The following is a 23,237-nucleotide window of genomic DNA, read 5'->3' on the forward strand; positions in this document are numbered from 1 at the left end:
TAATTTAAAGAAAGTACAGAAGTGTGGCATGATTTGTTCCTGACAAATTGATTTCCATTTTTACTAATTTTTTACTTTCCTCTTAGTCCTTTTGAATAATTTGGGTTAGTTTTCCATGATAGGAAGCTGGACCTCCCATTGTACATTTATTCCTTTCTTTTTTAAAGATAGGCACTAAATTTTCCCTTTTCCATACTTCCATTGTTGTACTGATTGTGCATGGCTCCCCTGTGTTGAAACCCTTTTTAAATTCATCTGTTGGATTTCTTCCTAGTGCTAGGATGTTAGTGGTGGTGTTAGCTCAGGAGCTGTTTACAGTAGTGTTTGGAGGCCTAAGGTTGGATTAAGTGAAACTGAGCTTCTCACCTATAGGTCACTGGTTTGACTGTAGCCAAAGGTATGAGTTCAAGTGTGTCAGTTCCGTTTTTCAGCTGCCTCTGTTTATGTGAAATCTGTTGATGACTAGAACTGGCAATACAAAATAAAAGCTTACAGCAGCAATGAAAGACACTGTTGTTTGAAATCTAAGCAGTGAAACCAATAATTGGATGAGTAAGAAAACAAGCAGTCTAATGCTATTGAAGTGCATTTTCTTTGGAAAGCCTTATTCAGGATTCACTTGCTGGTGGCCTTTCACCAGCTTTGTCTTTTCTGTGTATAATGGGCCATGTTTTCAGATGCAGCAACTTGGCTAGAGCTAAACCTAAATGAGATGCTTACGTATTTTATCTGGATCTGTGCAGAATGTTTTGTGCTTGCCAAATTGAGCCATTGTTGCTATGTTTTGTAATGTATTACTTCAAAGTTAATGTAGTGAATCTGGTAAGATGTTCTGCCAAGTTTTGGCAAGTGTAGAAGGAAATTAGGGAATCCCAGTTCCACTGAAGTCTTGGGGTAAGGATAGCAGTATTCAAATCTCAGCATGTACTCAGTCTCCAGCATGTACTATTCCAGTTGGCAAGAGCTTTTGGGGAAGCCTACATGTATATATATATGTGCGTGTGTGTGTGTGTGTGTGTCCTAAAAGGTATTTGTGAAGAGCTGAAGACATGCCAAGGTGGGCTGAACGCATATTAAGGACAGACTCTGTAGATGCTGTCACTCTCATGCAGCAGTTTTGAAAACACATGCTAGATCACTCTCAGGTTTGTAGTAAGGGCTTTATTGAGTAAAACCTCTGTTAATTAATGTGATATTACATTCCATTTAATTAGGCATTCCCCATGTTATCTGTTTTCCTACAAACCTGCCTGTTTTTTTGTGTTTTAATGGTAATACATAATTGCATGATAGATCCTACTGGGACAAAGCTGGCTATTTCTGCAGGACAGAGCTGTAAATACTGTAATGAAGGAGGCATTAGTGATAAAGGACATAACTTGGTTATTAGGGGTAGAAACCTGTGTCATACTCTCTTTCCTTTTCAGATAAAATCAGTCCATTTAATCCAACTTGTTTACTTGGACTGTTTAAGCTAGCATCACTGATTTTGCCTGACTGAGAATAGCAATTACAGTCCTCAGCTGGTCCAAAAAAGCAGCCAGCTGGGGTGTAAACCTCCCAGGATGAGGTGGGAGCAAACACCTGGGAATAAGCACTGGCTCTGTGCCGTGAGCCCCTCTGTGCAAAGTGGGCATGTGCTAGCAGCTGGAGAGGGGGACTCCCTGGGAACTGCTGTGAGTCCATGTTGTACAGCCAGACTGGTGAGAAATTAATAGTTCTGTTTTGTAATTAGCTATATATATATTTACTCCTTTTGTGCTCTCATCATTGAGGCAGACACAGCAGCAGCTTGCATAATGACAGGGGTGGGGCTCATCTGTTGCAGGGCTAGGGCATGTAGCGGTACCTCGAAAGGACTGAAGAGGAAGGACAAACACGTGTACTCTGAATCTCTTCTAATGGATAGTTATATCCTGCTTCCTTTGTGGCCTTGCTTTCCTGCCCTGACCAACTGTCTGACAGGTTAGCTAGCCATTGCCAGGCTCTGCTGGAGTGTGTGAGGAGGAGAGCTGCAGGAAAATCTGTCCTTGAAATAGTTTGGGATGACTGGTTTCTTCTCCCTCTCTTTCCATTTCCTAGCTCCTTAAAAGCAAGATGGTTTTTAAAACACAAGGAAAATATCTGATTTTCAGTTTCCCAAAATTGTGAGCAAAGATTCCATCCTTTTAATGCAGTTAACATTATTTTCCTAATACTATTAGCACATTGAGCATTAGGTAGTTAAGATTTTCAATGTATTTTTCTGAACATGGTATAGTCTCCATTTTTCTGTGTAAAAGAATAACTCTCCTAAATAACCAAGACAATAGTTATTTCCTCTTCTCTCCATCTCTTCTCGTTGCTGCTTCCCTTCCCTCCCCACTAAATTACCTCACTGTGTTTTATAAAAACTGTATTTAGATTGCATTCTCTACAGAACAGAGTAGCTCTGTACTCTACTTACAAAGAATTCTCTATGTAAAAAAGTATGAATTTATTTCTAAAAGCAATATAAAATTAATGGATGTGGTTGATGAAAAATTATGTATTTTATTACTTATACTGTAAGTATCTTTTCAGCCAAATGCATTTCCTTATGAGACATGAAACCAAACTAGCGAGACAGTGCTGAACAGATAGTTCTCCAAATCAGACTCCTCCTCTTTCCCTAGTATTTTCATTGCAGTGAATAAGAAATACGGGACTGCCAGTCTGCCTATTGAACTATCTACTGCAGCTTAACTGCAGCAAGGAAGCGGTAATCCTATTGTGCTCTTCCAGCAGTCTCCCGGGAAGCAGAAGGCATTGAAATTACTGAGCTGTTGTCCTATCCCCTCCTCACCTATCTTTGTGGCTGTAAATATAGTGTCTGCCTGTAAATAACAGTTTGCTGCACCTTTAAGCAGTTCCCTAACAAGAGACAGCGATTTACTGAGGTGATAAGCTGTAACTGATACTAGGGTATCATAATAGGTAAATAGATTAGCACTATGCGTCTCTGTATTTTGCCTTCTAGGGAGCCGAGTGGCTTGTGCACTCAGAGGTGCTTACTGTGGCACTGTGCACCGTGCCGAGTGAAACCAGTCAGGTACAGGGTTGCAGCTCTCAGAGCTGGTGTGGATGCAGCTAATGAAATACAGTAGTGAATCTATGGGGTAACATTGACCATGTACCCTGTTTTCTTTCCCTTTTCTAGTCCCTGGCCCAAAAAGATCTGTAACAATATTCAGTGACATAGCTATAAAATGTCCTTTGAGCTGCATCATCAGCATCCACCATGTAATATTTGCAGGTATGGCAGCATCATTTGTTGTCAAGAAATAATAAGTAACACAGGCAGCCTGAGTATGATCCATGGCCTCCTCCAGCTCAAGCTCCTTGGTTTTCCTAATGGAAGGGCCCAGCACTTACAAAGCACTTGTGATGCTACTGCTCAGTGATGGGCAGTCATTACTATGAGGGATGGGAAGGTGCCACTGAGTGGGCAGTGTAGGCCTTTGTTTTCTGTACTGCCTGGCAGGTTCTCAGCACAGAAGGGCCCTTACAGGAAAGGAACAGTACCGGGGGATGTGGCCGGTCCTAATAATTGTGTCGCAAATCTTGTGATATTTGGCATGTTCTTAAAGACTTGGCTCCTAGAGACAGGGGATTAAATAACAATTGCTTCCTTTCTCTTTCAAGCAAGGCTTAGCTCTGTGGTTGCAGAGAAATGCTTGAAATGTGACTCAGGCTGAAGGGGAAAAAAAAAATCTTTGCTTTCAGCCTTCTTTGCTCTCCTTTTCCCCAGGATCCCAGTGTAGACACATTGCAATGTCTTACGATTTTTTCAATGAAAGCATTTAAAACTATTGGAGGGATCCAGAAGGACAAAAATTATGGCCAACTCTGGGTGTGTGGGAGTATTTGTGAGTATTTTAAAGAGAGGTCAGTCACATTCTGTGCTGAGACATGCTCTTGCCATGTCTGGTCCTCCTCAGAGAATGGAGAAACAAAAATGGGACTGGATAGCAAGCTGAATATCTCCGAATGGATTTTTTTTCTCCTACATCCTTAGGGAAACCAGTTGGGCTAGTTGTAATTGAAATGTCTCTTATTTTTAAATCTGTGTTTCTCCTTTTCACAAATGTGAATGAAGAGGCTACTTATTTCTGTATTTGTTTCTTAACACAGTTGTCATTAGCAAATCAGTATTGATTTATTCTTATGAAAATAGACCAGTGCTAAAAGTAAAATTCAATCCCATTAAGAATGATACAGGTTTTGCAAATGGAGAAAAGTAGGTCAAATATTGCACCAATCATCCCAGAGTGCATCCCTTTAAGCCAAATAAATGTGTGAATACACTTAAACTGTCAGTACATTATTTGATTGCCATTATTATGCATCTTTTGCCATAAACTGGTGGAGCCCTCTCTGTGACTGAACAGGAGTTGAAAATGTCGATTTTGATGTACTAACCAGGTTGTATTTTACACCTGGGCTGCATACAGGGGTGTGTGGGGGCGGTTATGCACATTCAAGGATTCTTTCTTTGTCCTCATTGCAACAGTTAAGTTCAACTTAAGCAGGAAAGCCACATCATTGTATGCAAGGGACATTGTAGCAATGCAGCAGAGGAACACGATTTAAATCTGATCATTAAACTGCCGCAGCAAGAGGCTGCGAGAGACGGTGTGGATGGTCCATCTGCAAAATCTGTGCTCCTGTTGTACAAGGAGGAGGGGCAGAGGGGGAGAAAAAGCAGCTGCTTGGCTGTGCTATGAGAGGGTGAGACTGACTGTTGGCACCATCTGTAGCTGTCCTTTGTGCTTCCTGCTTTATCTGTTCATTATAGTATGATACTGAATTTCTCGTGCTTTGAGTGTAAATGAGTTGAGATACGCCTAATACTGTCAGCATAAAAAGCAGTAACTAAGTACACTAAAGATGAATAGTGTAATCTGTAAATTCATTTTGAGTTTGTTTCATCTTGCTTGAATAGCCCAGGAAGTGATGTTCTCCAGAAGCCAGCTGTACCAGATGTGTGTTGGCGGGGTATATATTCATCTTAGCAAGCAGAGAGTGGAGCAGTGGAGGTGGATAGAGCAGGAGAGAAGGGAGGCCACTCTCTATTTTCCAAGAGGGGAGAGCAGACTCCTTTAAGAGTGTTCTTGCTTCTACTGAGCAGGATAGAGGAGTACTCATAACTCCTAAGGTGGCTACTAGCAGCTTTGTTTTCATTCTGTGCACAAGCACCAGCACAGGGAAGAGAGTGATTATTATACATGGTACATGAGTTGAAATGTCTCAGGGGAATAAGGGTTGAACCTCTCCATAATGAGTGCTATGATAGGGATGAGTAAATTTGCTAGGATTTTTACCTGCAGTCTCTTAGTTTCTAAAAACATGAGCCCTCTCCATTTAACAGACGGAATGAAACTGTCCAGCTTATCTCGAGGACCTATTTGTTCTTTGATGGTTTACATTTCACCTTTATAAATGTGCATACTGGATATTTGTAATAGCAACTCATTAAGATGTTTTCTTATCTTCAGCTCACCAAAGCAATGCTATTTCATTGGCATATTCCTTTTCTGGGAGTTACTCTGCTTTTTTTCCAAGCAGATTTGGCTTTTGTTTGCAGATTCATGTCCTAAGATCCATTGGGTTGTTGCTTTTTATCTTACTTGTCAAGTGCACATAGGTGTGCAGAAGGAGCAACTCCCTTCTCCCATCATAGCCTCGTCTAAGATGGATGATTTTGTAGTAATTACAACTCGGCTGTGAAAGTGCTCAGCATCCACTAGTACTCTGCGACGGCTGCCTTAAGTGTTCGGCAGAACACTTTGTTCCTCTTTCTTGGAGCTCAAGTGGCTGTGGTGCAAGGAGAGAAACCCTGTGAGGCAGGAATTTGTATCTCTAGGCGGCTGGAAAAGGGGGAGGTGGGCTTTTGTCACTGGCACATTAGTAATGATATGCCAGGGATAAAAGGTGAGTATAATTTGATCAAATGCTTGTTGACAGATTCCTTGGCTAATAGAGAAGTAGCTTAGACTGACACTCGTTGCTGGAACATTTCACAGAGCTCGGGGGAATGTTTTTTGTAGGCTACATGTGAGGCTGACAATTTCCGAGTGACCATTTTTAGTTACATAAAGAAACAGTATCCCCTTTTTGTTACAGAAGAGCTCTAAAACGCCTCCCTAGACACTGCTCTTGACCTTCTGCTTGATAAATGCAATAAAGTTACTACCTCTTCTTTGTCCAAATGTGTGATTAATTCACAGGAATGCCCCAGGCTGTAAGTATTTTTCTTGTGTGGCCATTTTAACTTAAGAAAATCCAATTGTTTCTTGTACTGAAAAAATCATATTTGTGGGTGTTACTAGACAAGCATTCTCCTTTTTCTCCCCATGAATATAACTTTACGATTAATGTCTTCGGAATTTGTTTTAAGTATGTGTGAACAGTCCCTGTGAGTAGCTACTGGAAAAGGTGATGTACCCTGCAATGATAGTTTGCTGCTGCTTATGATTATGTTATTTGGTGAAAATACAACTATTAGAAAATTAAGAAATCAAAATAGAAGCTTCAGTTTTAGACAATTCTGCACTCATCTCTTTTAAACAAGCAAACCTAAAATTACATCTAGAGCTCTTCTACACTAAACCACTGAGGCAGCTTGAGTTTTGAGTAGTCTTCTGGTTCTCACCTACTTCTGCAATCTATTGATTTGTGTTCAGTTCATAACACCTCAGGAAGGCACTTAGTTAAAAAATTAAACATGAAGCATTTTCTTGTTCTGAGGGTTTTGTAAAGCATCCTTTAAAGAAGAAAAAACCCCAAGCACTTCCACTTGAGAACATTTCCTTCAACTGCAGGATTTTTCAATTAGTCTGCATTTTGTTCCAGTGAAATGCCTCACTGTGTCATCATACCTGGCTGACTTTTTACTGGAACCACTTCTTATGCTGGAATTAAATAGGCAGCTTTGAGACTCAGTCAGGTGTTGCTGGAAGCCTCAGTGGGGTGTCTTGGCTGGGTGCAGTCATGGGAGCCAGGTTTCACCCACAGTCACTTTCTGGGGCTCTGCTTCCTAGCAGGGTGGATGGTTTCTGTAACAGGACCTGGTCTTTTCTGAGTGTGGGTACCTAAGAGAGAGGCTGTGTTTTCAGGGATAATGACCCCTTTCATGTCTTCAGAAGGAGTTGCAAGCTTTTCTTCCCTCTAAGAAATCTCTGCATCTTCATAGTTCATAAGTGTGATTTTCTTGTAAGCACAGAATTACCCTTATTGACTACAAGATTAGGCACATAATGGAAATACACATTTAGGGGTTGTGCTGGGTCAAATATAGATTTAAGTGCCTAGTTTTGTATCCATGCATCATTCTCCTGTTTATCTATTCAAGACTGTAGCTCATAGCAGTTTTGGAAATTAATTGCTGCACATGGGTTTCTCTCCAATTAATGTTTTGCAAAAAACAGCCAAACAGAAAAGAGGTGGTCTTGTTCTTTTCTTCCCTCTGTAAATGATGTTTTGTCTATATTTTGTTATATTTCTATTAGTGTGAAATGAATTCTTCAGCTTCTTTTTTCACTTGTAGCAGCAATCCCATGTTCTTGTGCCTCATCCATTCTTCATCTCTGTGCTGCTCAGCTCAGACAAGTTCTCTTGTGCCTCCTGGGCCATGCAGAATGTTTGTAACTTGTGTAAAAACATTATTATGATGGTGTAGGGCAATTACAGACTGTTTGATAGGATAATAATGTGAGTGGTGGTTCGTGGACAAGCCATTCACTCCTGGGGTTTGTCTGTTCGGATTGTGATTCCTGTTACAGTGGCTTGCCCCTGTACTCATCTGTGCTGGTCCTTCAGATATGCACTCACTGTCATTTTCTTCTGTTTGCACAGCACTGCTTTCATCGTGGTGTGAGGAGCTGGGACGGCTCTTGCTGCTTCGCCATCAGAAAAGCCGGCAGAACGATCCTCCTGGGAAGCTACCCATGCAACCCCCCATGAACTCTATGAGCTCCATGAAACCCACCCTCTCTCATAGGTGAGTCTGGGCCCAGTCCACAGCTGTGGCGGTTTGTACATATGCATCGCATGACAGACCTGTTAATTGAAATGTTTGTTACCATTGACAGAGGTAGCTACACTGTTTCATGCACTGCTGAGTATCTGTAATTACAGAAAGTGCTAAATAAACTCAGATTTTATCTTTACTATTGCCTGGTGCATAGTGAAGTGACATGTCCATCTTAAATCTGTGCTCCGTTCAAGTGGGCTTGCTTTCAGATTTTAGGTTGTGCTCTGGAGATAAACTTCTACATCATGTCTTTCATCAGACACTTGCCTGATGTGTATTGAAATATAACTGACTTTTCTTAATGTTGAAAACGTTTCATCAGTGTTCTGTGTTTTAATCATTTTTGGAATGTATTGCATACAAAGCAGTTGTACAGTGGGTGTATCCACAGATTGGAGACTGTCCTGTACAATATTACATCAGGTGAGGATCACAAAGCGCTTGTGTTCATTTAGAGAAAATGTGAACATTAAAGTATACGAAGTTGAAGATGGGAAGCCTTTGATTGCCAAATTAGGAGGAGGAGGACTACTTGTATTTTTTGTCTGCAGAGCCTAGGTCAAGGCAAAAGCTGTGGATTAGGTATATACAGGGATAAGCATTAATTTTATGCTGTATGTTTCTGGGAGTTTTTTCCAAGGCTCTTTTTCCCTCAGCATCACACTAAAGAAATCACAAGTAGTGTAAATTTGGTTTAGTGTGGAGTATTTTTGTTAGTAAAGGATTATTAGAGTGTGGATGAGGCTGTTCCTTGTACCTAGATGCCATGGTAGCATGAGTAACTTGAACTTCTGTGTTAGAATGGAGTTTAGGAGCATCTTTGTACCAGTATGTTTGCATGTATGAATTTGTCTGAAAAGCACTTTTGTTTTTTGAGTTGGATTCTTTTTCATTATTTTTCTTGCATTTATGGGAAAACCATGCAATCACTATGCTATTTTTTTTAGCCCTTGAGAACAGAGTCCTTTTTTATAGTAGTTAATATAATATCACTGACTTTTCAGAGTACCTGGTTTGCTTCTTTTTTCAGTTGCTTATGTAATGACGAATCGTAAACACACTGAAGAAAAACAAACAAAGTTCGATGTTTTAAAATAACATAGTTTTACACTTGGGAGAAGCTTTTCAGAACACAGTGAAATTGGTAGTCAGTCTCTCTTAGTTGTAGTTTTGATGCCCGATTCTCATTCAACATTTTAGTCTCTGTTTCCCTAAAGTGAGTCTGTCTCACAAGGACTGTGTGCTACATTACTAGATAAGATAGGCGCAACTCAACTTCTTTCATGGCAGTTTTCCACTGAAACTGTCACATGTCACAAAATAAATACTTGCTCCTGCTAAACCTAAACACCAGCATTCCCAGCAATATCAGGTTGCCCAATATCCTGACCAGTTTCAAGCAGTTCCTATAGAATTTATCTTGAGTATTGCCCTTGAAATGCTTTTACTGGGGAAGACACTGGAGTAATTTCTTAATTACTGCTCTTTACTTATGAGATGCCCCTCTAGAAACAGAATTTCTGTGGCATAACTTCTCTACAATAGCTTAGCGGCATTTAGGGATTTGGAGTACCTGCATTGCTGCTTTAGTGTGTGCTGTTGTCTTGTCTGTAATTTAGCCATAACCATGACTGCCAAAATCTTTCAGGTGGTACATTAGAATGAGACATCCTATGGCTCTCCAACTTCTTTATCCACCTGTGACTGTTTATTTTCATGGATGTTTTATCATCAGTCTGTAAGATAATGAAGTGAAGTATGGGGTGAAGAAGAATTGACTTTTCTATTTCTTTTAATTAAACAAAAAAATGAAAAGTCATTAAATACAATTCCAGTGATGAAGCTGTTGATGAAGCATCATTTGTATTTGCATTAGATTACATTTGAGTCAAAAGCTTAGTGTTAAAGTTCTCAGTATCTTGTCTCTAACTCACAAGATTTTTCTGTTAATTCAAAAAGAAAAAACCCTATGCTTTCTATTCCCTACAAAAAATTAATGTAGCCAGCTACTTCAAGTTTTGTAAAATAACTAGATGCTCAATTAGAACAACCAAGAGCATATTCAAGGCAATGTAGGATATATGCCAACTGTTGAATATCACTAGACACAAATCCCCCTGTGATCAGACAATCTTGGGTACTTCACACAGAGCTTTTTCTGCTGTTGCTTTTACTCGCAACAAAATTGCCCAAAATTCTAGGCAGGGACCAGAATCCTGATGTACCTGGCACTACAGAAATACAGCTGCTTAGTCTCAAAGTTGAAACAGTGCTCAGCTATTTAAAATAAATTCTGTTTCAATAATGTATCACAAGAATCTAAATCTGAGGATTCATATTTAATAAACTATGGGTACTTACACTAGAGGAAATTCATGTCTGGCCTATTTTTAAGGACAATCTTTGATTTTTAAAATGTTAATTGAGTTATGCGAGACAACTGAAGTATACTGATCAAGGAAGGCTTTGAAAGTGTTACTGTTGGTCAAATGCAGACAGCAGAATGGAAGCCATACAAGAATGTGCATACATGCAACAAATGCTTTCAGAGTAGGGACTGTATTGTGCTAATTTCTTTCTAAATTTAGTTTTTCATTAACAGAATGATCAAGTGTTGCATATAGAACAAAAAAAAAATCACCTTAATGCCTGCTGTTTAATGTAGGGCAGTTGTCTGCACATTCCTGTGTTTTATGAACAGAATGAGCACTGGATTCTCAAAAAGAACCCCCCAATCTTTTTCTTTTAAAGTCTGTGCAGCATAATAGTTAGCTCAACTTCAAATATGAGATTTTTATTTACGTTAGTTTTAGACTTTTTTACTGATTCATGTGGGCAAACTTCACTCCTATATTGAAGGACAAGTGTAAGATCCATCTATCTTCTTAATCCTGTATAACTTCTAATTAAAGCCCTGCTTAATGAATTTATGGGGAACTTAAGGAGAGCCATTAGTCTTGGGGCTAGCTAGCCCTTCTGCACAGGAGTGATGATACTTCATGCTTTCTAGCTTGCAGGGGATAATGTAACCTACAACTTGTGTTGTAGTTTTCCAATCTGACATAATGTCTGTAATAAGAGATACTGGTCAAGGTGGCTGATTTTTTTGCTTTTCAATGAATTTAAAGTCTTTGGCAAATATTATGTAAGTTCAAATTATTGTCATTACACACTTTCCTTTGCTTTGATGAAGTTCCTACTTAACACTTCATTGCATTAAGTTGTGGACCTTTAGATGCGGATCAAATTCAGTCTTGGTTGAAATGGGTACAGTTTCAATCAATCCCAGCTGGAATTGCACCCTAGTTCATTTTCAGGCCCATCTGACCCAGGCAAGCCCTATGGGCCTTCTCATTCCTTGCACAGCTTGTAGTAAAGCTTACTTTGTTAACAAAGCCACCTGCAGATAGACAGCTGTTACTTCCAGTTTGGTATGTTGTCATGAGCATCTGTAGAGTTCTTATGGTCTTCACTCTTCCTCCAAATTTTGATCTTCTGTATTAATTGCCAGCTGTCTTACAATTAGCAACCAGAGGGTGGTAATGTCTGTATAGGGCAGTCAAAATTATTGGTGAGATATAGGAAGATAAAATTATTTTTATCACAAATTACTCAGTGCCAGAGGTTTAGAGAAAATTGAACAGTAGATCAAATTAAGTAGTAATTCAATATTACAGTAGGTGCTTTATTCATTATCATTACTGCTTCATGATCAGGCAGTTGTCATAAATACCTTTTATTGGTAAGACCTGCTTTAAAAGGGTGCTTGTTTTTAGTGTTTGTTTTGTCCATTTTTTCTTTCAATTTAAATTTTACTAAGAGCTGAACTTTCAAACATTGGTAGGAGCTCTTGGAAAAGAATGGTTAAAATTCACTGTGTGAATTTTTACCAGGCGGTTGAGACTGACTCTGCATTGTTAGAAATCAGGACTGAACTGGTTATAACACACCAGTAGAAGCATTGTCAGAATTTCTGTAAAGGCAGTTGCATTTTCAATTTTGCCATCATAGGTGGTTTTGACCCAACAGTGATAGTCACTTTAAAAATATCTGGATGAGAAAAATGGTTGAAGTGAAAGGTCAGGTGCAGCATATACACACTTCTATGAAAACAAGCACAGTGTGTATGTTTTATACATCAGTTTGAAGCATTATGTCACGTGGCCGTGCCATACAGGGACAGTCTTTGCAAAAGAATTTGTAACTCTTTAGGTGAAAGGTTTGTTTCAAAGTCTTTTCATCTTTCTGATTGTGAAGTTGTGAAATAAATATAATTAGGGACTGAACAGATGGTAAATCCTAATATAAGAGAGTATTCCCAGCAAAGGAACCTGGTTTACTTCTAATTCTGCAAGAGCAGCTTCACTGTTTCTTCTGTCTTCCTTTCTGTCAAGAAATGTTAAAATTCACCGTCAGGAGAAAATAAAGAAAAGTTGAGAATCAAGAAATTTTTTCCTTTACTTGCTGTATATACTAGACAAAGTTTTACAGTTGTGGTTTGTGATTTATTTTAATTAGGAAGTGCAAGCTGGTATTTTTATAAATCCTGACAAAAACTAAGAGAACACTATGAAGGTATGCCTGACTGAGGCAAGATCTGATCTTCTCAGGCTTTTTAGTGCCTATGTTAGTTTTTAAAATACGATAACTAACAGCTTTGAATAGACAGCTATAATTTCCATGTTTGGACCATATTGAACATACAATTCTTGAAAATGTCTGGTTGATTGTGATTTACAGTTTCATGATAATCACAATGGTATCATGCTCTTTTGCATGAGGTCTGCTCTCAAAAGCAGATGATTTGTGCTGAGTCTATGAGATTGTCCTCTGAGCATATTGGGAAGGTTCCCTCTGTCACTTGTTTTCCATGAAACCAACCCATTTCTGGTGGCACTGGAGTTAAAAATCAATCAGCTGTGGCAGCATCCCTGGTTTTTACCCATTTAGAGTGTCAGCATGATAACTGCATGGTGACACTGAAAGCTATACTTTGCCTAGCTCTTTGTTGAAAAACTCATTAAAATCACTGGGAGTCTTTGTACCTTTGGATAAGGAACATCAGAACTAGGTCAGTGCCCTTCAACCCCTGCAGCATCAGGTCCACATGTGAGGTTTAGCAGTCCCTTCCATGCACAGAAGGGCTGGGAGAGGGACCGCCCGTGGTTCAGCACAGGGTGAGTTCAGTGAGTAGCTGTTTTGTGGGTACCCACGCTGTTAGCATCGCGCTCCAGCCTGCTTGCCAGGAGGTGACATGGCTTCTAAGCAGGGAGGGAGTTTACAGTCTGGCAACGTTTTCGGTTTTCAGTGGAGTGAAAAAAAAAATTGTTGACATAAATTATGGCAAATACCTTGTCTTTTTAAAATATTTTTGATCTTTTTGGATAATTTGGCAACAAGATCACAGATGTATATTTTGTCCAAAACCTGATATTTTCCTTGGTGCTTTTCTTGATATATATATCTGTTATTCATTCACTTAGATGAAAATGTCACCCTCCACAGGATTTCTTTTTAAAATAGATTAGAAAAGGAGTGAATTCCCTATACTAAATTTTGTCAGGTTTTATATTCCTGATGTTCCCATGCACCTGGGTTCTCAAGTCTCTCAGAATCACAATAGGAAGAAAAGGAAATAGCTGTTACTATTTGCAGCGATGGAGGGCTTTTCTAATGGTTTCCCTAAAATGAAATGGGTTTGCAATTCATGCTAAGACACTCCTCACTGGTTTTCGCTAGAGATGACAACAAAGCCTGCTCCACAGACAGACCACATCAGCAACCTGGGTAGATGGGTCGGTGACATTAATTAGATACTGGCAGTGCCTTTAACAGGAATCGGTGGTTTCTTTCCATGAAAGGGGCTGTTCCAGGGATGAGGAACAGCGCGCCAGCCGGTGCACCTTCTTTGCATGTCCTCATCTCCACCAAGCTGGGAATGCGCGGAAGGTACCACAGCCTGTTCGTGCTCTCGATTCCCACTTACCGCGTCAGGGGAGATGCGATGTGACGGTTTGTTTGCCCGTGTCACTGTGTCACCGACAGCATTTCCAAACTGCTCTGACAGGCAGAGTGCGGAGACAGCTCGGGGAGACGTTTCTCAGACCTGCCCTGTGTGTGCGGATCGCAGCCGTCCCTCACCGCCTGGGTCACTGCCCGGCCCTGCCTTGCCCTGCCCTGCCCGGCCGCTCCGCTCCGCGGCTCCGCAGGGCGCGGGGCTGCCCGGTTGCCCCCGGCTCCGGCTCCCCGGGCTGTCCCGCCGCTCCAGCCCCGCCAGCGCTGCGGGAGCCACTGCCGCCCTTGGCCCGACCGCTGCCCCCGGCAGGGCTGTCCCCGCTCCCGCTCCTCGTCCAGCCCCGGAGCCCCCAGCCCGGCTCGCTTCCCGTAAGTTGCGGCGGTGCTGTGCTGCCCCCTCCTCCCTCTCTCCCTCCCTTCCCGCCGTGCCTCTCGAAGAAAGCGGGTTTTTTTCTGTTGTCGGGGAGCGTAAATCAGCTTCATCTAAAATCTGGGAAGTGCAAGTCCATCACATCTTCCTCCGAGCCGCCTGCTACACCTTGCGTGAGTCAGACTGCAGAGCTCCTGGTGCCCTTCTCGCTGTGCGGGGCTGCTCGTGTTTCCCCCTGTCTCAGAGGCAAAAGCAGAAGTGGAATCTGCTCACGCTCTCAGCGGTTCCTTCCCCGGTTGTTGTAGCAGTCGCTGACCTCCAGGCACTATGAATAAACAGCAAAGCTGGGAACAAAAGGAGTCTTCTGGCTGCCATTATCTCACATTAACATAGCAGACGCGCTGCGGTGTGAACAATGAGAGTCTCATTCGCCGATAATCAGCGAGTACCCAGGCATTTGGATTACCAAGGCAACAGGCAATGGTAGAATACTGGGTGGGTGTGTTTTTTATTGTAAAGGAGCAGTCGGATATGGAAACCCAGGTATATTGATAAAGCAGAGCAGAAGGCATGCCTGGTGGCAGGGGGGGACTAAGGGCTCGGGGTTGCATTCCGACACACATGAGATAAATAAGACATGGATGAAGCAGGTCTGTGCTGTGAGATGCAATAAAGATTAAACTGCAATTGTCAAGCTGAAAACGATCATAAGATAATTTCAGCATTTTGAAAAAGGTAACAGGTGGCATGTTAATAACAGGGCTGTTACCGGTGGATTTTGTAACTGTAATCTGGGCTGTAGTAATGCATTGCATGGTCTACTTGTGTGACAATAGAACTGGGTGTGATGCTTTAATCTTTTTTCTTTTGATCAGATGGATACTGTAGTCCCCATGTCAGACAGTGTAACCCCTTCTGCTTCTTCTGAGGCAGCAGTGGGTCTCAGTAGCGTTTTTATTTCTTACCTACATAACTGTGATCATTTATTCCACATGTGCAGAAATAAGTTGTGTTATCTCTGTGTCTTTGCATGCACACATGTGTGTGCATAGACATACATGAAATCTGTAGTGTAGGACTGTGTGTGCATGCAGGGGAGATGTGGGTGTTTGCAGGTTCAAAAACTTAAGAATTAATCTAATTACTTGGCCTGATGCATTTTTGTCATTTTAGGAGTTTAATTCAGATGCTTGAGCTTGCTGAGCAGTGTGATACTTGCAGGCATGGCTCTAACTGATGACACTGTGTGTAGAGTAAGGCACCAAGAAGCACAGCAGCAAGCATGTCACAGACTGATCTGTAGCAACCCCCTGTGAAATGGAAGGCAGTGTTCCCGCCTTATGCAGTCATAAGTCATCCAGGCCTCACAGGCCTTGTCAGAACTATAAAGAAAAAGTTAAGGGCTTTCAGCTTCCAGAGGTCCTTTGTATCACCTGCGAACTGCCAGCTCGATTTTACAGTCTCAGTGTCCATGCAAGCGGCTGTATTGTGCATGTGTGTGTGGCTAGATGAATGGTTATTATAAATGTGTATGTGTATATTTAAAAGAGCAGAGACGGGGGTCATAGCCACCTGCTAGCTGCAGGTGCCATCCAAACCACTGAGCTGTTAAATGGCTTACTGATTTCACCTTTTGACTGCTTCACCTGAATCTCTTCACCTTAAATGGGTTCAGAATGCTTCTGTGTTCTAGAAGGGTTTGCCAGAAAACAGCCGCCTTTTTACAGTGAATTATGAAATTTCTAACTGCTTTCAATCTTCCTCTTCACAATACAGGCAACATCCAGTACTGAAACGGGACTTGAGGTAATTCTTTCTTGATAGGTAAAGACTAGGTATGGACCAACTGTGCATTCGGACTTGGGAGAATCAAACCTTTCCGGAGGGTTAGAGAACATGTTCATCTAGTTGTAGAGAGTGGACGGAAGCAACAGACTTGAGAAATCATTGTGAGATACATTTTGGAACTGTATATTTTCTCTGTAAGATCTAAATATTTGTAGTCATGCTATTAAGAAGTAGAGGGAAACAAAATCTTGCAGAATGCTTCCAGACTGGCTTTTTTCACTTTAACGTTACACAAAAATACCCAGTGATTTGGATGGGATTGCATTTTAGGTGGGGGGTTTTTGTGAAATACAGGATGGAGTTCTTAATTTCTGCCAATACAATTTAAACTCCTTCAAGTAATAATGCTAAATAGAGGAATGTATTTGAGGAGGGTATGAGTCACGTAGCATCAGTCAAAAGTGAATTCCTGCTAGCCGTTCAAAGTCAGTATTAGTATACAGACTAACTACACCACTCTCATGTTTTCCTTATTCTGAGCATAAACAGCATAGGATACCTGTGCACAATATCAGCTTTTAGTTTGCTTCATGTCAGTGTGTGATATACAGAGGTACTTACTCTTTGTTTCCTTTACAATATATCCTCATATTTCCTTGCTGACAGTAAGTGGTCCTCATGTCCTTTCTATGTGGGTGTCTCCTTGCTCTGCCATATTCCTCTCTGTGAACAGAGAACAAATTGCACAGAGTGATTTACACAGTCTACAGAAAACATGGTGCAAAAGGTCAAGGGACAATTTGGTCAAATTTTGCAGGTGTTTTTTTAACAGTAATGTGTTTAATAGTAATCTGTCAACTAGACTAAAAACTAATTTTAAGTGTCCAAGTTGAAACACTGTAGGCATATGAAGATGGTGCATGTATCTCAGATGGGGAGGTGTTGGCTTTGCTCCTTGAAAAAAAAAAACCTCAATAAAAAATGAGAAGTCAGTTGTTTCCTTCTAAATTCTGGGTTTGTTTTTGTAAGAAAACAAAAGCAGATCTCCAAAATGTTTTTGATTGCCAGTAAGTGGAAACAAATTTTGGTTTTCAGTTGTCACAGTGGGTTTTTTTCAAATTAAGAGTCAAGGCCAAGAACATTTTCAGTTGACCTTTGAACAAAAAGAAAAAAAATCCATTTGATCTGTTATTTAAGAATTTGTTGTGGGGGATTCCTGGCCTATCAAATTGTTAGGTTTGCATGGTGCAGTGCAAATGCTGAATTTGAACTGCCTTTTGGTATGACACACTACAGTGCTCCAGAAAGGACTTTAACTAATTTTCCCCCATTTTTTCCCCCCAGTTTCTAGTGTTAGGTTCATGATGATGCCCTAATCAAGAAGATTGCAAACGGAATCCATACTAATAATTAAAGCCATGTGAGTGATGTTCACTCAGGAAATCCAAGTAAAACAAAAACTAAACCTGAGTGAAAGAAGCTAAGCTGCCTAACTGGTGAGACAGTATGGGCAAGGAACACATGTATTGGTGCTGCAGTTACCCTGTTTTTATTGCCTGTCCTGGCTGTAAGATTTGTGATATTTTTCTGCTGTGGATGCATGAGGTTTTAGGGGGAAAAGAGGGGAGCAAGGAGCCTTGTTTGAAAATGGTTATGGTTTCGTTTGTATTAAAGTAGTGTCACCTAGAGGCTCCAACCAAGAATACAGCCAAGGGGTGCTGAGCACCCTGAGCACACACACGCCCAGAGGGAGAGCAAGGTGCAGACACAAAGAGATGGTGATGGGCAGGAATGGATCAGGACCTTCCTGTTTGGGCTGTATTTTGACTGTTCTGATTTTTGGTCGTGTGTAATTGCAAAGGAATGTTTGACCTGTGTACATCTTTGACACCTCACTCCTTATGTTGAGGTGCTCTCCTCTCTAGGTGTCCATGGGTGACAAAAGACAACATGGTAGAAATGACAGTCAGTGTTACAGTGGCAATTACCTGCCTATCTTGGTGTCAGCTGAGAAAGTTGTGATAGAGTCAGTAGAGTTAAAGGATTGTGTGAACTCTGTGTGTCAGCTATCCATCAGGTGGGATGGCTGTGCTTCAGAAACATTAAAGACCCCTGCAAAACTGTAAAGCTGTCTTGAAGGGTAAGCAACAGAAACTAGCCACTGAAAGCCCACTTGTGGCAAACTTGATGCCAGTGCTTCGAGTGAAAACATTTTCTGAGAAAGTCAACATCTGGTGCTTTTCAGCAGTAGATGGTAGATTTTCAGCATTTAGAACAGAGATAGATGCTTTATAAAGACACCTGACCTTCCTAACAAGCAATGTGGAAAATCACCAGGAAGGTGTAATTCCAGTTTTCACCCCCTTCTACAACATCTAAAATATCAATCCTCTAGGGATGCGTGCTTCACTAAACTATCTGAATCTCTCCTTCCTCAAGCAATGAAGACATGTAAACAGAGTATTAGATACATGTACAGTTGCTTTAATTATGATGTAAACCTATTTAAAATACAGCAATGCCACAAATATTGCATAATCTACAGTAATTCACTAGTATTAATTTACAGAGCTCACTTGTTGTTAAGCAACTTTTATTAGAATTAGCTGTCAGTCTGCGTCTGACATGAAGTCCATAACTATTCCTAAGAGTCTGGGTTTCTGCCTGGTTCTGTTTCTCTTACACTGGGATTAAGAGAAGCTGTTTAGACCTACCTACCAATGTACCTCTCCAACATGAGTGTTGTTTTGCTGATGCTTTCAGCACATTTGCCAGCAGCTAAGAATCTTTCCTCACTATTTGATTACAGTTTCACTACATCATAGTTTGAGAAGTTATTTCCCTCCATCTCTTCCTCTTTGCTCTATGGCTTCCTCTGCTGTTTGGCCTCTAATGCTGACCAGTAGTATGTATAGGTTCATTAGCACTATTATAAATTTAGTCAATACTCTTTTAGTGGACTCCAGCTGAGCCCAAACTGACTCACTGCCCTCCAGGGTGCAGTGAGAGACTTAATTACCCTTGTACTGCTCAAGAGTAACAGTGTCATGGGCAGCATTTCGCTTTGGCTGAAGAGGTTGAAGCTTCTTTCTCTATTGGCTGCCATTTTCAAGTTTAAAGAAAGGGATTTCAGGATAATTCACAGCTCTGTATAATAACGGTGGAAAGCCACTGCTCTTTTGCAAATGAAAATTGGATTGGTCACGTTTCATTATGGTGCTTACATGGATTTTCCTTTGATGGTGAGAGTATTCCTTTGGGTTGTTTTAAGCACAGAAACACAAGTTGCAAGAGCAAAGTGGAGGGACAAGCAATCCTCTAGTTAAGTGGCATGTGTTTCAGTATCTCCTACTGCTTGAAAGCAAAGAAGCTGTCAGGTAATGGAGGAAGGCCGAGTATTGTATGCAGTGAGGCAAAAGTCATGCTCTGACATAGATGTAATTGGTGATGGGCTGGAGTATCATTCTGAGGAATGCAAACCATGAGATTTCCATGTATTTCTCATGGGTTGACTAAGGTGAAGTTAGAGGGATGAGGTCTAGGACAGTAAGTGTATATTAGGGTATATATGTTCATGTTCTGTAAGGCACATCTATCACTATTTCCCTGTTGCTATAATTTCTGATACTAATAATGTCTGCAATTTAAAACTAAGTCCTGTGTTGGATAATGTGAGAATCATGTTATTCAATGTGCACAATGATTATTTCTCAACAAATCTCTACCTGGTCTCTTTTGGTGGCTTTTTTGTGTTGTGCTGGAGGCTTTCATCATGTGTCAACAATATGGTTTCTTGAGCTGTCACCCATTTTAACCATAATAGAGTAAAATTGAGTGATTTACTTTGTATTTATAATTGGGATTGAAGCGATTGTATAGTCTTTGAAAACCCCATGTAGCCTTCCATTGAACCAATGCTCTGACTCTGCCACTGAAAAATATGGATGAATGATACATGAAATCTCTTCTGCATATTGGAAAGGAGTGAGAGAAACATGCTTTTGAGGCGAAGAAAGTGAAGTAATGGTTAGAACTTGTTAACAGCAAGCTAAAGCATTGCTATCTCAAAGTTTGGGTATGTTTACAAACTGTGTGGCATATTTGCATTAGAAGAATCTTCAGTGACTCTGTGGTTTGATTCCTGCCTGTCGTTACCCTTCTTATTTATTCATACACTTGCAAAATATTTGCCTTGTTCCTCAGGTTTTATTACCTGTCCACAGTACATCAATGGGGAATAGAGTGGAATGTCTGCAGTGAGTCCTTTCACTGCTTATGTCATGGAGAGAGCTTCTTTGTAGTCATTCAAGTATAGGAACACTCAGATGTGCCATAAATATCAAAACAAATCACAGAGCAGACATCATCAGAAACAGTCAGAGAAGGAAGTAAAGTAGGAGGCATCATTCAGAGCAGGATAAAAGAGGAAGGCTTAATAGCAGTCACAAATTCTGGGTTAGTCATCGTTTGTCTCCATGCTGGTGGAGGGGACTCGCTGAAGGATTGCGTCACTTGAAATGTTAGTCACTGAAGCCATTGTTTCAGGCTCTGAATGAGAGGGGCAAGATTTTCAGCCTTCTAAGAGAAAATAGTGTAAAGATGCCCAGGCTCGTATGACTTAGTGATTGCAAGGTGTTCAATATCCCCTTATTCACACACCAGTTTATATAGATGCTGTCAGTGTAAATGTTACAAGTCAGGCATCTCATAGAGAATTACTATTTTCCATTAATTTTCTGTAATTATTTGTTAGAGGCAATTGTCCTTATCCCTAATTTAGGGTTTTTTGTGTGATATTATTGCTTAATTGAACTAGGGTATTTTGAAACAAATAGGTCAGTTCAAATTCACTGTTAACGTTCTGATACAGTGCTGTTGTGCTGGCACAGCACTGTGGAATTTCTTTAAAATTTCCTAGTTGTTTGTGAAATGTATTCACTGTTTCATTTTGCCTTACACAGTTGCTGTTGCTATTGTTAGATTATTTGTTATTTGGGACAGAGGCATTTTTTATCACATACGCTTTTTGTGCAATACAATTCCTATTCTTAAATGATTTACACTAGGTGTTATAAACAGGCTAAAGGGTGGACACCTGGGTAGTCCTTTATTTTGGCCCACAGCATAAGGGAAGAAGTGATCTAAGCCTGGAGTACTGTCTGGGGACGTGGGAAAGTCAGGAGGCTTCCAAGCACATTGATCAAACATATTTAAAACCTGTATGGATTCTTTAGGCAAGTAGCCCTGGACAGAATTTCTGTAGTAGCTGGTAGTCCAAACAAAAATGCAGTTCTTGATATAAAATACAAGCCAGTGGTGTTTGAAAATAAAAGAGCAATGTGTGTCTATTAAATGGTGTGTGTGTGGATGGATAGATAGATAGAGATAGATAGATAGATAGATAGATAGATAGATAGATAGATAGATAGATAGATGAGTTAAGATCGCCTGTGTGTGTATATATATGCAAATAGAAATCAGATTTACAAGTTGATAGTGTAAAAATGAGCAAATTTCAAGTGGAATATATTTTACAGTTATAGGATTAATAGTTACTTTCGCTGGATTTAACATATTTCATTAATTACACTAGATGCATACTTACCCTGTCTTCATTTTGAAACCACCAATGCTTTTGTATTAAAAGAACTGTAAGAAATGTTTGCTTGTATCTGTGGACAAAGCTAATGGAAAAACCCAATCCTCTCATCCACATATTTATCTGAAAGATATGTTGTATATCTGCAGTTGATTTTCTAGAATGCTGATTAGCTAATACTGGTTTTGGCATGCAGTTTGTCCATCGTTTGGGAGAACACTATCTGAATTTCAATTTACTTTTCAAAATGATGTTGAACTTCTATTGCTTTAAAGGCTTTTCTGGCCATTTGAGGACCCACTGCAGACAGTGGAGCTGGAGTCTGGTCTCAAAATCTAATTGAATTGATATAAGGCAGCTGAAGCAGTGATTGTTGAAGAGTTCAAGATGAATTGCAAAAAATGCATGCTTCTGAGCATCTTAGTGTCTTTGTTTGAAATTCTGCTCCTGAGTTTATTTCTACTTTCACTGCCAACAGACCTTTTTATGGTAAAAGCCCTGTACTTCAATATAGTTAAGGAATTCATTAGTTCTGTGTGGTTTGATATGATCATATTACTATTAAAGTAACTTCATGCCTCTGAGAGTACTAGGCTAATAATAGAAGGAAGGAAGAGTGGAGAGTTAAGGTAATGTCAGGTGTTAATGCTTTGTCACCATCAGCAACTTGCCACTCTTTAAACTTCCAAAATCTCACCCTCCTGAATTTTTGTTTTTGCAGTGATGGGTCTTTCCCTTACGATTCTGTTCCCTGGCAACAAAATACCAACCAGCCTCCAGGGTCTTTATCAGTGGTCACCACAGTATGGGGTGTGACTAATACCTCTCAAAGCCAGGTAAGCTTCACTGTTACTGGTCCTCCCGTCTAACTACACATTTTTGCTAATGTTTGTAGAATGGAAAACATTTTGGAAAATACTGTTGAGAATAACAGTGTCTGTCTTCTTTGTTGTACATGGTGCATTTTTTTCCCAGTCATGTCCTCTTTGGTGGCATCAGAAAGGAGGTGTCTGAGAGCTTGGATCAGTCACTCCTTTTAGCTGCATGCAAATGCCAGGCTTGGGTTGAGTTCATATTTTGCACTATGTGGTTTCAACACTGAAAGCATGGATTTGGAGTAATCGTAAACGTCTTGGGAATTTCAAATTGAAATTGAAGAGTTGTTTATTTAAAAAATAAACAAAATTAGCTAGATTGACCAAAGGACAGTTGTTGATTTTTTACCTGGTGCTGTGTTGTACTTGTGGGCTGGTGAAATTTAGTACCAAGTGTACCCATACATGAGTTGCTAACTACCAGTGTTAGGCTGTGTCTTTCCAGTCTTTCCTGTTAATGCTGCCCAACTTGAAAAAAATATTTCAATATGCATTGGAGCAAAAGCATGAGCTCCTGGCTTCCAGGGGAGAGTCATG

The 23,237-nt window shown here is 40.4% G+C and overlaps 1 protein-coding gene across 10 annotated transcripts in view; it reads left to right on the forward strand.

Annotated features, from left to right (window-relative positions):
* The window catches only part of ZMIZ1 (zinc finger MIZ-type containing 1), a 345,896-nt gene that overhangs the window by 286,312 nt on the left and 36,347 nt on the right, over positions 1 to 23,237 (forward strand). For all 10 annotated transcript variants that reach the window (XM_071564495.1, XM_071564494.1, XM_071564493.1 and 7 more), the window contains 2 exons: positions 7,876 to 8,020; positions 22,547 to 22,661. In XM_071564495.1, coding sequence (XP_071420596.1) covers positions 7,876 to 8,020; positions 22,547 to 22,661 — 260 coding nt within the window. The remainder of the gene's footprint in view (positions 1 to 7,875; positions 8,021 to 22,546; positions 22,662 to 23,237) is intronic.

The sequence above is a fragment of the Pithys albifrons genome, chromosome 9, assembly GCF_047495875.1.
Source record: "Pithys albifrons albifrons isolate INPA30051 chromosome 9, PitAlb_v1, whole genome shotgun sequence".
Taxonomy (NCBI): domain Eukaryota; kingdom Metazoa; phylum Chordata; class Aves; order Passeriformes; family Thamnophilidae; genus Pithys; species Pithys albifrons.